The 15,440-nt window shown below is 45.3% G+C and overlaps 1 protein-coding gene across 1 annotated transcript in view; it reads right to left on the bottom strand.

Moving 5' to 3' along the window:
* PCSK2 (proprotein convertase subtilisin/kexin type 2) overlaps window positions 1-15,440 on the bottom strand; it is a 122,788-nt gene that overhangs the window by 88,873 nt on the left and 18,475 nt on the right. Inside the window, exon 2 of the mRNA XM_056856799.1 lies at window positions 8,484-8,588. Coding sequence (XP_056712777.1) covers window positions 8,484-8,588 — 105 coding nt within the window. The remainder of the gene's footprint in view (window positions 1-8,483; window positions 8,589-15,440) is intronic.

The raw sequence follows: 15,440 nt of genomic DNA, 5'->3' as shown, positions 1-15,440 counted from the left end.
GCAATTAATTGCAGAGGTTCATCACACTTGGCATTTGGTATTTTTCTGATGTGGAGGAGAGTCTTTGGGATCGGGGCATTAACTAATTTTGGTTGTGGAAGGGGGAAAGGGGGGAGATAAAAAGGTGTCGGCCTTTTGCTCGAAAGAGATTGGTCTGAGGGAACGGGGAAAGAGACTCAGGTAGTCTTCGGCAGAATGCTGCAGTGTTATATAACGCTCCAGCCAGCCAGAAACCGGCTTGCTTATTTCGCTCCCAAGACTTGTAAGCAGCCATAAAAACAGATATAATTATATCTGGCCAGACTCCATCCTCTAGAGATTTCAGGTTTAAAATAGGCTCGGGTATACAATATGCCAGATTTGCCTTAATGGGGGAAAGGATTGGGTTTCGAGCGTAAAGAGAGAGTGATTTATTTAGGTCAGGCCGGGAATATTTTAAAATTCAAACTGTGCATCGTTATAGCAATTTTGCCTCTGGTTCAGGCGCTGCAACGTGAAGGAGAGAGAAACCGCGCGGCATCTAACACGTTCCTATCTCATGCAAAAAAAAAAAAAGGTAAATATTCAATATTGAGCTCTATTTTGACATTTTCAGGCCAAGTTAAGGCTCTGCTGTCAATTCTCTCACACTTATCAGCACACTCAATGTAGGTTCGTCTGGACTCAACCTAGGGTTGCCAGGTCTCTCTTCGCTACCGGCGGGAGATTTTAGGGGCGGAGCCTGAGGAGGGCGTGGTTTGGGGGAGGACTTCAATGCCATAGAGTCCAATGGCCAAAGCGGCCATTTTCTCCAGGGGAACTGATCTCTGTCTGCTGGAGATCAGTTATAATAGCAGGAGATCTCCAGCTAGTATCTGGAGGCTGGAAACCCTAACTCAACCACGATAAGGCTGAACAAGATATGACAATCATCAGGTGTTCTCCACGTGGGCTGGCAGCCATATACCAGCTGCCCACTCCCCGTAGAGAACTCCCTCTAAAAGAGCAGAGGGTCCCTAGGGATGACAACCTCCAGGTGGGGCCTGGGGAGCTCCCAGAATTATAGCTCATCTCCAGACTACAGAGATCAGTTCCCCAGGAGAAAATGGATGCCTTGGAGGTAGGATTGCCAACCTGCAGGTACTAGCTGGAGATCTCCTGCTATTACAACTGGTATCCAGCTGACAGAGGAGGAGGAGGAGAAGAAGGAGGAGGAGGAGAAGGAGGAAGAGGAGGAAAAGAAAAAGAAAGAAGAAGAAGAAGAAGAGTTGGTTTTTATATGCCGACTTTCTCTACCACTTAAGGGAGACTCAAACCGGCTTACAATCACCTTCCCTTCCCCTCCCCACAACAGACACCCTGTGAGGTAGGTGGGGGTGAGAGAGCTCTAACAGAGCTGTAACTTGCCCAAGGTCACCCAGCTGGCTTCTTGTGTAGGAGTGGGGAAACAAATCCAGTTCAACGGATTAGCGTCCACCCCTCATGTGGAGAAGTGGGGAATCAAACCCGGTTCTCCAGATCAGAGTCCACCACTCCAAACCACTGGTCTTAACCACTACACCACACTGGTGAAGGGAGTGGAGTTAGAAGAACAGAGAAGGAAATGCCAGCCAGGGAGGAGAAGGGGGCGTACTGTAGGGTTTCCAGCTCCGGGTTGAGAAATACCTAGACATTTGGGGGATGGCGCCTGAGGAGGGTGGGGCTTCGGGAGGGGAGTGACTTCAGTGGGCTATAATGCCATAGAGTCCACCTTCCAAAGAGGCCATCTTCTCCAGGAGAACTGATGTCTGTCGCTTGGAGATCAGTTGTAATAGCAGGAGATCTCTAGCGCCACCCAAGTTGGCAACCTTAGTCATGGAGAGCAAGCAAGTGCTCTATGAACACATGAAGCTGCCATATACTGAATCAGACCCTGGGTCCATCAAAGTCAGTACTGTCTACTCAGACCGGCAGCGGCTCACCAGGGTCTCAGGCAGAGGTCTTTCACATCACTTACTTGCCTAGTCCCTTTAACTGGAGATGCCGGGGATTGAACCCTGGACCTTCTGCATGCCAAGCAGAGGCTCTGTCCATGGCTCTCCAGGGTCTCAGGCAGAGGTCTTTCACATCACCTACTTGCCTAGTTCCTTTAACTGGAGATGCCAGGGAATGAACCTGGGACCTTCTGCACGTCGAGCAGAGGCTCTACCGTTCAGGCCCAGCCCCTCCCAGAGCAGCATGCTGAGGGGAGGGAACTAAAAGAGCTTTTCTCAGAGCTCCCATCCCTGCTCGGAGGCTGGAGGATGTGGCGGCAGGGGGAGAGGCGGCAGAAGGGGGAGAGAAGGACATGGCGGGAGGGTCAGGACGCAGCAGATATAAACAGGCTGCTCTCTCCATTTTACGACCCTTGAAGTCAAAGGTTGTAATTTGGCATCTCGGAGTCCGGTTTTTTAATATTGTGAAGGAGACGGCTGGTGCTTCATCTTTATTCTCCTAGAAGACATTTTCTAATTAAAGCTCGCCAAGCCACGGATATAACAGCTGAGGTCTCCATCTCCACGCGCTCTTTGTTTGTTCTGTAATAGGAAGGTCACCCCATGGTGGCAGCGTCTCGGCCGTAAAACCGTGCCCTCCCCAGAAAACACACAAAACAGTCCAGCCGACCCATATATCCTGCCCTGCAGCAGTGCACGATGGAGGGCTATCTGCGGTTTCTATCTATCGAGATAATCTGCTTTTTCCAAAATGTTGCAAACAGGCCTCTTCGTGCTGAGATCCGGGGGGAGATAAATGGCGTTTTAGAGATCACATTAATCTGATCTCGAAACACTGTTTTTCCTAAGACTCCTGCCGGAACATGTTTCTATCAGCCATTTCCTCAGATAAGGTCCCTAAGAGAATTTACATCAGGGCAAAAAAAAAAAACCCTCAAACAACAGCTGAGAAATGGGAGTTATTTTATACTTGGGAGTTATTTTATACTTATATGTCCTCCAGATAAGCAATTGATCAGTTAGTATTTCTTTCAAAACGACATATTGACAAATGAAAGATAATTATTTTCAAAACACCATTTTATTAGATAAACTGTACAATGTTTGTTTGATACTTTGTTGTACTCTATAAGCTTATTTTTTAACAGAAACTGTAACGATGTTTTTATATATTCATGATATATCTTTTCCCCTTCCTTTTTTTCCCTTTTGTACCCCTTAATACATAAAAAATAAAAAAATAATAATAATAATAAAAAAAACAGCGAGAAACAATGGCGTAAATAGAACGCCGCTCCCGAAGTAACAAAACACCATTTTTTTCTTTCTGAACGTATCGCGCTCTGTCAGCCTAACAAGAAAATGAAACAAGTTTCGGTTTGATAAGAAAGCGGGTAGTAAATCTCATCCCTTGGCAGAAGGCTGGCCTTTCTGATACAGAGCCGAATGAGAGCTTTTGGCTATTTGGTTTCCTTTGCCTTATTCATTATGAATTTAAATGACTCTCCTGTTCAACTCTCTCATTATAGGATTGCCCCCCGCGTACAGTTTGTACACGATAAGCAGATGAGTTCCCAGTCACACCTCATTTGTGAACGCTGAGCTGACCGCCCCGCTGGGGTGCTTTGTATTTGTGATTAAAGCTAAATTAGCAAAATGCAACCAGTTCAAATCCTTCCTATGTGATTTTGATGCATACAAAAGAATCAAGACAAACGTCTCTTGGAAGCTTCAGGTGTGGAAGGAAGAAGAGTCAGTGTGGTGTGATGCATAGGGTGTTGGGCTGGGATCTGGGAAACCCAGGTTCACATCCCTAATTTATATCATGATGCTTGCTGGGTGATCCTAGGCCAGTCATTCTCTCTGCTTAACTACCTCACACGGTTGTTATGAGGATAAGATCGAGCAATGGAGAACCACTTTAGGGTTGTGAACCTCCAGGGGGTTAACAGACAAAAAGTAACAGCAGCTATCACCAAAGGCAAGTGTACGTATGCTATAAATATGTTTATAATAACATGAAAAATCATCTGGTAAAAAAGAAGAAAAAGAAGAAGAAAGAAAAAGAAGAAAAAAGAAAAAGAAGAAGAAGAAGAAGAAGAAGAAAAAGAAAAAGAAAGAGAAAAAGAAAAAGAAAAAGAAAAAGAAAAAGAAAAAGAAAAAGAAGAAGAAGAGTTGGTTTTCATATGAGTTGGTTTTATACTGGCTTACCCTTCCCTTATTCTCCCCTCAACAGACACTCTGTGAGGTAGGTAGGGCTGAGAGAGCTCTAAGAGAGCTGTGACTAGCCCGAGGTCACCCAGCTGGCTTCGTGTGGAGGAGTGGGGAAACCAACCCAGTTCACCAGATTAGCGTCCACCACTCACGTGGATGAGTGGGGAATCAAACTCGATACTCCAGATTAAAGTCCACAGCTCCAACCCACCGCTCTTGACCACTACACCATGCTGGCTCTCCATTGAGAGTATGACACAAATATACATAGCACAACCCCAACATTTGTGCATCGCAATTGGAGCCTACTAAATGAAACTAAACAACTACAACATCTGCACTGAAGCTGTCATGTCCCATGCCGTGGCAACTTCTCGTGGCGGCAGGCAAAAAGTGGAGTAAGTTGCCAGCTTGTAAGAGCATCCAGCAAAATCAGGCAGCTCGTGGGACAAGTTGAAAATAGACTTGAAATTCTGCCGCGGTTTGTGAATCGAGTAACACGGCTAGTTGGAACATCAGTAAGTTAGAGTCACAATGCGTTGGGTGGGCAGAAGTGGCCACCGAAGAAAGCAGAGCTACCAAACAACAATGAGTAATGGAGCAACAAAAATCAGCAAGAGAGGAATCCAGTACTACCTCTTTCATATCTTTCTTCAGTCGCACCTCTTCATAATGTTGCCCAAGCAAAATCCATGGAAGTTTCAGAGGAGACATTTCTTAACAATCTTCCTTCTAGCATCCTATGCCTGTATGTCCAGGGGGTAGCTCTTGAGATCACAACTGATCTCCAGGTGACAGAGATCAGTTCCCCTGGAGAAAATGGGCTCTTTGGAAGGTGGACTCTATCATATGGCATTATACCCCACTGAAGTCCCTCCCCTCTCCAAACTCCGCCCTTCTCAGGCTCCACCCCAAAAATCTTCAGGTATTTCCCAAACTGGAGCTGGCAACCTAAACCACATACATAGGGTTACCAGGTACCTCTTCGCCACTGGCAGGAGGTTTTTGGGGCGAAGCCTGAGTCCAATTGCCAAAGCAGCCATTTTCTCCAGGGGAACTGATCTCTGTCGGTTGGAGATCAGTTGTAGTAGCAGGAGATCTCCAGATAGTACCTGGAGGTTAAGCAACCAAAATAAACACCTCTGTACTACTACCTCAGGTAAGGAACTAAGTACAGGAAAGGCTGATGATATTCAATCAATCAATCACAAGTTTACAAAAACAAGGTGTATTAAGTGCAGTGAATGACATACAACACACAAATCTATATACAGTCCTATGTTAACAGTCCTAAAGGGTACAAGTCTCAAAAGTTCCACTATGAGTAATCTTCATAAAAGAATGGCAAGGGAATTTGGTATAAACAGTCCCATACAGGTACAAGTATCCAACAATGAACTGCAACAAATCTTCATAGGAGAGTAGCAAGGGGGACAATCATTTCTGTTCTTCCTCAGCCCCGTTTAGTCAAAGCCAATTTGTATGCATTCAAAATTCTCATATTATTTCCTTTCTCCCATAGGGATGAAAAAAGCTGCTATGCCAAATAAATCTTGTAGTGTTCCCCTAAGGGATACTCCATTTCCAATGCATAGTTGCACAGATGCTTAAAGCCGTTCCCAAAGGGATACAAAGTACTTGAAGGGCTGTCACATAGAGGATGGTGCCAAGTTGTTTTCTGTTGCCCCAGAAGGTCAGACCAGAAACAACTGGTTGAAATTAAATCAAAAGAGTTTCCGTCTTGACATTAGGAAGAATTTTCTAACAGTTAGAGCAGTTCCTCAGTGGAACAGGCTTCCTCGGGAGGTGGTAAGTGCTCCTTCCCTGCAGGCTTTTAAGAAGAGGTTAGATGGCCATCTGTCAGCAATGCCGATTCTACAACCTTAAGCAGATGATGAGAGAGAACGCATCTTGGCCAACTTCTGGGCATGTGGTGGTGGTCACTGGGGATGTAGGGGGAGGGTAGTTGTGAATGTCCTGCATTGTGCAGGGGGTTGGACTAGATGACCCTGGTGGTCCCTTCCAACTCTATGATTCTAAAATTCTATAAGAATCCCAGGAACATATCCTCTCTTTTCTTTTCTGTGGATAGGTTTGCCAGGTTCTTTTTACGCTGCCACCATTTATTCACAGATATGTACACGTATGGCGATAGAGGCTTTATGGGTGTGTGCCAGAGCATATGGTCCATTCTTTCCCTGTGACAGTAGGCATCCCATCAGCAGGGTTAATACAAAAAAAAAGAGAGTTTACTTTTGTCGAAGGTTTAACACAACAGGGGAGTGATTCATACATACAAATAAAGGTTCTCAGTTCTTAAACTTGAACTCTAATTCAGTTCATGCTTCTAGAACTCTTTGTAACTGGATAGGGCTGTTTAGCTTGGAAAGAAGGCAGTTAAGGGGAGAAATGGTAGAGGTCTATAAAATTATGCATGGTATGGAGAATTTGGACAATTTAACTATGCGCTGTGCAAAGAAAAACGTCCTTTTATCAGTTTTGAATCTCTCACCCTCCAGCTTCAGCAGATGACCCCAAATTCTGGTATTATGAGAAAAGGAGAAAAGCTTTTCTCCTTTTCTCATAATACCAGAATTTGGGGTCATCTGCTGAAGCTGGAGGGTGAGAGATTCAAAACTGATAAAAGGAAGTTTTTCTTTGCACAGCGCATAGTTAAATTGTGAAACTCCCTGCCCCAGGATGTGGTGTTGGCTGCCAACTTGGAAGGCTTTAAGAGGGGAGTGGACATGTTCATGGAGGAGAGGGCTATCCATGGCTACTAGTCAAAATGGATACTAGTCATGATGCATACCTGTTCTCTTCAGTATCAAAGGAGCATGCCCATTATCTTAGGTTTTTTGGAACACAGGCAGGACAATGCTGCTGCTGTTGTCTTGTTTGTGGGCTTCCTAGAGGCACCTGGTTGGCCACTGTGAGAACAGACTGCTGGACTTGATGAGCCTTGGCCTGATCCAGCAGGGCTTTTCCTCAGCCGTTGATAGGCTACTCTCATGGCTCTCCCTAGCTCAGAACTGCCAGCTCTTCCTCAGTTGCTCTCCAGATCCTACTGACTAACTCTCCCTCAACTGGGCCACTCACTGAATCCTTTTAGGGAGAGGCAGAACCAGAGCTATTCATCACTCTAATCTACCTTATAAGGTTATTGCATGAAAAAATGGGTGGCGGGGGGTGGGCAACCACATATACCACCTTTATGTTCATGGCAGGGGATAAAAATGGATGGATGGATACATAGACAGACAACTGTGGACATGTGGGAAATAAAGGCAGCAAATAAATGAATTCATTTTCATAATGATATGCTCCCATGGAAACTGGCTACAAAGCAATTATGCACCCAAACAAGCAAACAAGAGAACCAGCGTGGCTTAGTGATTAAGAGCGGTGGTTTGGAGCGGTGGACTCTGATCTGGAGAACTGGGTTTGATTTCCCACTCCTCCACATGAGCGGCGGAGGCTAATCTGGTGAACTGGGTTGGTCTCCCCACTCCTCCACATGAAGCCAGATGGGTGACCTTGGGCTAGTCACAGCTCTCTTAGAGCTCTCTCAGCCCCACCTACCTCACAGGGTGTCTGTTGTGGGGAGGGGAAGAGAAGGTGATTGTAAGCCGGTTTGAGTCTTTCTTAAGTGGCAGAGAAAGTTGGCATATAAAAACCAACTCTTCTTCAAACAACAATGCAATCCTATGCAGATATATCCCCTTCTAAGTCCTTTGAAGTCAATGGGTTTAGAAGGGTGTAACTCAGTTTTGGATTAAACTGTCAATCCTGCTACAGGGTTTAGCTATTAATGTTCAGCAGATTGTCACCATGATGAATTTTGCACGATATTTTTGCCTTGTATAATTTTGGAACAGACCGAGTTGAATCCCCATCTCATTCTGTTTTTCAACCCCAGGGGTGGGTGAATGGAGAGAGAACATGGTGGGAGCAGCTGGAAACTCCAAATCTTGGGAGGGTGGCCACAACAGATATAGTTTCAGAGCCACCCTAAGCAGAGGTACCACTAGGGATGCCAGTCTCCAGGTGGGTCCTGGAGATCCCCCAGAATTACAGCTCATCTCCAGAGATAAATTCCCCTGGGAAAAAGGGGAATTTACATGTGTACAGCTGTGGGTCTCTCTCGAGGAATCATCACACGTTTAGTAGATGCCCTCAAAAAAGCAAATCATATATACATGAAGTTCTCACCAGGGGTCTTGCTCTCTCTCTGTTACTTCACATTCTCATAACAATGCAACTCGTATGCTTTCAAACAGTAATTGCAAGATGGAAAGTCATTCGGAGATGACTTACCCGAGGATCTTTTTCTAAGCGAAGCTGATGCTTAAGACTGCGTCGTCTCCGAATCTTGGGCAAGCCGTTGTGATAAAAGTGGTACCCATCTTCGACAAAAGGAAGCTGGAGGAAGATTTTTTTTAAAATTAAAAGTTAGAGCGAAACGCTTAGGGTGACAGTATAATATTGGACAATAGATCAAGTAGAGAACATTCACTTGCTAGAGAATCCCAGAGGAGGGGGAAAAAACAATGCTTACTAAAGTCAGTTTTGATCTTGTACTAAAAGTGAATGTAATAGTCCTGTGTATATATGTACCACAGTAGCCCACACAACCATGTCTTGTTCTATATATCCAGAGATCAAGATTTCGTTACTGCTAACCACTATGCATGGTGTTTTAAAGAGTAGCAGAGCACACTATCTAAAATCTGGCACAGGGGAGGTGATGCAGTTTGGAGAGGAAGATGGAGACAAGAGTGAACAGAGGAAGAATATGAGTGGATCCTCACAATGCTTTCAGCTTGGGGTAGTGGTTAAGAGTGGCGGACTCTAATCTGGTGAACCAGGTTGGTTTCCCCACTCCTACACATGAAGTCTGCTGGGTGACCTTGGGCCAGTCACAGTTCTCTTTGAGCTCTTTCAGCCTCACCTACCTCACAAGGTGTCTGTTGTGGAGAGAGGAAGGGAAGGAGATTGTAAGCCGGTTTGATTCTCCTTAAAAGGTTAAGAAAATCGGCATATAAAAACCAACTGTTCTTCTTAATGGAAGCAGTGGGGATACTTCTGGAATTAATTTATTTTTCCATTTTTAATATAGTGTACAGAAAAGGATTCTCAACCCATTTTGTGTCTCTTGCTTTTTCCCCTCCAAATACAATTTTTGAATTAATTCTAGATTTTCCCCAGCCACTTCCATACCTAACCCATGACTTATCACAGGCTTCTTCCAGATATGATACCAGTGTTCTCAACTGGTTTGCCTCATAATATTTACAGTCTTTAAGCAGAGGCTGGACAAGCACTTGTCAGGGATGCTCTAGGCTGATCCTGCATTGAGCAGGGGGTTTGCCGGCCTAAGCTGGGATGAAAACGCAACAGGGAAAGATATCAACTTTATTTAAAAGAAAACTGTTCAATTCCATTGGAAATGAACGTAAAAATATATGCATTTGTGTTCCTTAATTTAGGGTCTCTCTACCAATGTCCCGAATTAAACTATTGATAGTTAGTGAGGAAAAGTACCATCTCTGCATAAAATCTTAATAACCACGTATTTTTAAAACAATGTTTGTAGGCCTAAATTATCTTATTTATTTATTTACTTCGGTTATACAACTGCCTTTCTCTCAGGTGGAACCCAAAGCGACTTCTGCCATTCTCTCCTCAATTTTATCTTAACAACAACCCAGCGAGGTAGGTAAGGCTGAGAGCATGTGACTGGCCCAATGTCACCCATAGGGTTGCCAACCTCCAGGTGGTAGCTGGAGATCTCCTGTTGTTACAACTGATCTCCAGGTGACAGAGATCAGTTCCCCTGGTGAAAATGGCTGCTTTGGAAGGTGGACTCTATGGCATTATACCCCATTGAAGTCCTTCCCCTCCCCAAACCCTGCCCTTCTCAGGCTCCACCCCCCAAAATATCAAGCTGGCAACCCTAATCATCCAGCAAGTTTTCAAGGCAGGGTGGGGATTCGAACCAGGAACTCCCAGATCTTAATCCAACACACTAACCATTATACCCCATTGGCACACATTAAATTCCATTAAATACACCAGCAGTTTTAAGGAGTTTTAAGGAGTTAAGATAGAACAAAATCTGGTAGAACATGACAACCTGACAAGATTTTGTGCACAGACGGTTACATTTACCAGGGTACCACTAATTCTCTTTCTCCAATGCATGGCTTCAGATGCTCAGGGTTTTACAGAGAATAATTACCGGTATACTGATGGGATACATCAGGTGTTTAGTTTCCTAAGATTAAGTCGCAGGTTTTATCCATATAAACCTTATTTGAAGTCTGCATTTGGCTTACCAGCACCGCCCATAAAAACGATTCAAGGTGAAACATAATGAAGACATTATAGATGGCTTCTAATCCTGTCAGGTAACATTATTATATGTTGCCCGTGATGAGAACAATATTTTCATTTGTATTTTTGAATGTGCTGCTGAGATGGTCGTTGTTTCATTTTAAGTTTTTCAGTTTCAAGAACCCTTGAGATCTACTCGAGGCATTCTGAGCATTTCCCACAGCTGGCAAAACAGTCAGCTCAGCTTGCTGGGAAATGTTGCTCGAGGAACAGTTGCAAATAGCCATGAGAGTTCTCATACGCAGTAATAACCCTTGTTCGGCTTCCTTTAGAATCACAGAATCACGGAGTTGGAAGGGGCCATAGAGGCCATCTAGTCCAACCCTCTGCTAAATGCAGGATCAGCCTAGAGAATCCCTGTCAAGTGCTTGTCCAGCCTCTGCTTAAAGACTGCCAGTGAGGGGGAGCTCACCACCTCCCTACGTAGCCGATTCCTCTGTCAAACAACTCTTACTGTAAAAAATTTCCCCCTAATATCCAGATGGTACCTTTCTGCCCACAATTTAAACCCATTATTGTGAGTCTTATCCTCTGCTGCCAACAGGAACAGCTCCCTGCCCTCCTCTAAGTGACAGCCCTTCAAATACTTCAAGAGAGCAATCCTGTCCCCCCTCAACCACCTCTTCTCCAGACTGAGCATTCCCAGTTCTTGCAGCCTAGGGCTTGGACTCCAGGCCCCTGATCATCCTCGTCGCTCTCCTCTGCACCCGCTCCATTTTGTCCACATCCTTTTTGAAATTAGGCCTCCAGAACTGCACACAAGACTCCAGATGTGTCCTGACCAATTGCGGTGTACAGCAGGACTATGACATCTTCTGTTTTGGATGTTATGCCTCTGTTGATACACCCCAAGGCTGCATTAGCCTTTTTTGCTGCAACATCACACTGGCTGCTCATGCTTACCTTACCATGCATTTTCCATGTGTGGGTTTTCATGCTTATCTCTCCCCTAGCTTGACTACAGTGAAAATACTTTGTAGATTCTTATATAATACACATAATTTACAGAGCGAGCGTGGTGTAGTAGTTAAGAGCGATGGTTTGGAGTGGTGGACTCTAATCTGGAGAACCGGGTTGGTTTCCCCACTCCCACACATGAAGCCTGCTGGGTGACCTTGGGCTAGTCACAGCTCTCTCAGCCCCACCTACCTCACCAGGCGTCTGTTGTGGGGAGGGGAATGGAAGGTGTTTGTAAACCGGTTTGATTCTTCCTTAAGTGGTAGAGAAAGTCGGCATATAAAAACCAACTCTTCTTCTTCATAATTTAGCATTGGGGGTGGGGGACCTACAGCTTCTTAAACCTCATTGCCTGTAACTGAGAGGTGTATATACATTGTTAAAAAATGTAAGACTGTCCCTCTTCCAGCTGCATTGATTACTCTTTCATACGGATAGCGACAATTAAAATCCCATTTAAAAATCCACATTTTAGAATCTGCGGTTAATGACTTAATTAGTCAAATTGCTCAAATGAATAGTAATGCTGCTTTCAAGCACTAGATTTTCAGGACAAACAGTCACATGATTCGCACCTCCTGAACATCGAGAAACGATTTATCGGCTAATGCGGAGAGAAGCTTTCGGAGTCCTTATCCTTGAAAGAAAAGTCCAAAACACATCTGAGGCTTTATAGAAGAGAACTGTTTTGAAGCACATGCAGCTTAATGGAAGAAGTAACGCTTGGTGGCTGGCCCACTATAAGTGTTGCAGAAATTTTAGGCGATGATAGCCTCAGATGGGGAGCCAGTGTGGTGTAGTGGTTAAGAGTGGTGGTTTGGAGCGGTGGACTCTGATCTGGTGAGCCGGGTTGGTTTCCCCACCCCTACGCACGAAGCCAGCTGGGTGACCTTGGGCTAGTCACACACTCTCTGCCCCGCCTACCTCACAGGGTGTCTGTTGTGGGGAGGGGAAGGTGATTGTAAGCTGGTTTGATTCTTCCTTAAGTGGGAGAGAAAGTCGGCATATAAAAACCAACTCTTCTTCTTTTTCAGGAACAAGTGTCTCCTTTTTCTTGCAGCAAGACACAGAATAAGAGGCGTCAACATGATTGGCTGGGATAACAGTCAACTTTCTGGACCTGGCAACCCTGTTCTGCCCTCTCCTTCTGTTATAAAAAGGGCCTAGGTTGCAGTAGGAATTAGTCCCGTGGCACAAAAAGTGCAGTACTGCAGTCAAACGTTCTGCTCACAACTTGAGTTCGATCCCGATGGAAGTCGGTCTCAGGTAGCCGGCTCAAGGTTGACTCAGCCTTTCATCCTCCCAAGGTCGGTAAAACGAGTGTCCAGCTTGCTGGGGGTAAAGAGAAGATGACTGGGGAAGGCACTGGCAAACCACCCCATAAGGTTAAAGGGCACTTTCACACAGCCCAAATAATGCACTTTCAATCCACTTTCAATCCACTTTGAAGGTGGATTTTACTGTGTGAACTGGCAAAATCCACTTGCAAATTATCATTAAGGTGCAATGAAAGTGGATTGAAAGTGTATTATTTGGGCTGTGTGAAAGTGCCCATAGTCTACCTAATAAATGCCGGGATGTGACATCACCCCATGGATCAGGAATGACCCGGTGCTTGCGCAGGGGACTTCCTTTACCTTTAAACTGCAGTAAAAGAAAATTGGGGGGGGGGGTATTGGGGAGACCAACCTAAAGTCAGAGGGGATGGTACCCTTGTGGGTCTTGACTCACCGGCTGAAGCCCAGCGGGTTAACTGGACATGGCTAACTCAAATGGAGTCAGTAGAAAAGAGTAACAGTCCAGTAGTTCCTCAAAGACTAACGAAAATGTCTGGTAGGGTATGAGCTTTCACGAGCCACAGCTCATTTCTTCAGAGCCACAACTCACGAAAGTTCATACCCTGCCAGAAATTTTGTTGGTCTGTAAGGTGCTACTGACAGCTTCGGGCTGGGAAATACCTGGAGATTTTGGGGGTGTAGCCTGAGGAAGGCGGGGTTTGTGGAGGGGAGGGGAGGGACCTAAATGCCATAGAGTCCAATTGCCAAAGTGGCCATTTTCTCCAGGGGAACTGATCTCTATCAGCCGGAGATCAGTTGTAATAGCGGGAGATCTCCAGCTAGTACCTGGAGGTTGGCAACCCTAGGGTGCACCCACCATGTGGTATCAGAATTCCAAAGGTACCCACAGGCTCAGAAAGGTTGGGGACCCCTGTTCTAAAGGTTATGTTGGACGTGGACCGTGCTTTGAGAGAGAAATAGCAAATTCAGGAAGCAAACGTACGGAAGGAGCCATTTTTAGTACGAATGGTATACGATCACCAAAAACAAACAAATAATTAAAAAAAACTACCCTGAAATGCCACCCGTTACTTTCCTTGCACTTAATGGTTCCATATCAACAGTGCCTGCATACAGAATGCGCTGAATTATTTAGATTACCACAATCAATATAATTCTTGCAGCAGATAACGTTCAGATCGTTCTAAAAAGAAAGACTGCCTTGTTTGCCTCATACATCGTCATCAATCCTCAACCACCCAAGAACTGCTATTTTATTTGCCTCGTAGATACTCGTCAGTCCTCAACCACCCCTGACCGGGGATAAGAACGGTTCGCCGATGACGTCCAGCATTCACTGACGGCAAATTCAAGGAATGCCTGACGTATGTGCAACGATCGTAGATAGGGAACAACCAAGAAGCCACAGGGAGTGCTTACCCAGAATTAAGGTTACCAACCTCCAGGCCCTAGCTGGAGATCTCCTGCTATTACAACTGATCTCCAGCCGATAGAGATCAGTTCCCCTGGAGAAAATGGCCGCTTTGGCCATTGGACTCTACGGCATTGAAGTCCCTACCCAATAGAGAGGGTTGCCAGGTCGCTACCAGCAGGAGGTCTTTGGGATGGAGCCTGAGCAGGGCAGGGTTTGGGGAGGGGCTTCAATGCCGTAGAGTCCAATGGCCAAAGCGGCCATTTTCTCCCAGGGGAGCTGATCTCTATTAGCTGGAGATCAGTTGTAATAGCAGGAGTTCTCCAGCTAGTACCTGGAGGTGGACGACCCTAGTTCTGGATAAACTCATCCACTCCTTGTGGCTTCTTGCTTGTTCAGTGTAAATGGTCAGGGCAGAGATGCACTATCCTTTGTAAATGTGGAGATTCTAGAAGTTTAAAGGGTCATTGCATTAGAAATGTTTCATGCCTGCTTTTGATTCTCCTAAGAGTGCCTTCAAACTGAGGGCTCCCGTATTCTATCTGGGTCAAGGCTCATTAAAAACTCGAAAGTAGGACAACATCTACGGGTTGTTGTTGTTACCATCTCTGCTGCACAGCGATAGAAGAAGAGCCCCCTGTGGATTCAGCGGCTCAGTTCAGACATAACACACGACCACGGCTCCTTTTAACTATGATTCGTGTGAAGAATTGATCTCGTAGCTGACCGGATCCTGGTTTGTTTCACAGATGCCGGTTCTGTTACCTTCGCTCTTTCCCCACCGAAGAGTTGGCTGGTATCCCAGCCTGCATTGCAGAGAGGGAGCGCTCCACGAGGAGACAAAATTAAGCCAGGAAATCTGCGTTCACACTTTGTTGAAAACCACAATTCCGACTAAGGTTGTTTATGCATGGGAGTTTAACCGGAGGTCCATTGTTTGCTGGACCCACACCTTCCTGTTGGGAGTCTATGCAGCAGCAGTCTCCAAGCTCAAATCAAGTCCCCGCCCCTTGAAATGCTGCTTTGTAATTGGCTTACTTTGTAGTACTTACTGTAAGAAAACCCCCCCCCCCAATTGCATAAAAATGTTTAAGAACAAAAAACAAAAAACTGGAGCAATCTGAAAAGGGGGAGAGAAATCCAAGCCTCAGTTTTAAAAAGCCTTTCTTCTGCTCAGAAAGAGCTCCAAGGAAGCAGGAAGCATTTGAAACA

The sequence above is a fragment of the Euleptes europaea genome, chromosome 10, assembly GCF_029931775.1.
Source record: "Euleptes europaea isolate rEulEur1 chromosome 10, rEulEur1.hap1, whole genome shotgun sequence".
NCBI classification, from domain to species: Eukaryota; Metazoa; Chordata; class Lepidosauria; order Squamata; family Sphaerodactylidae; genus Euleptes; species Euleptes europaea.
Note: the sequence above shows the minus strand (reverse complement) of the source record. Positions and strands in the feature narration are given on the sequence as shown.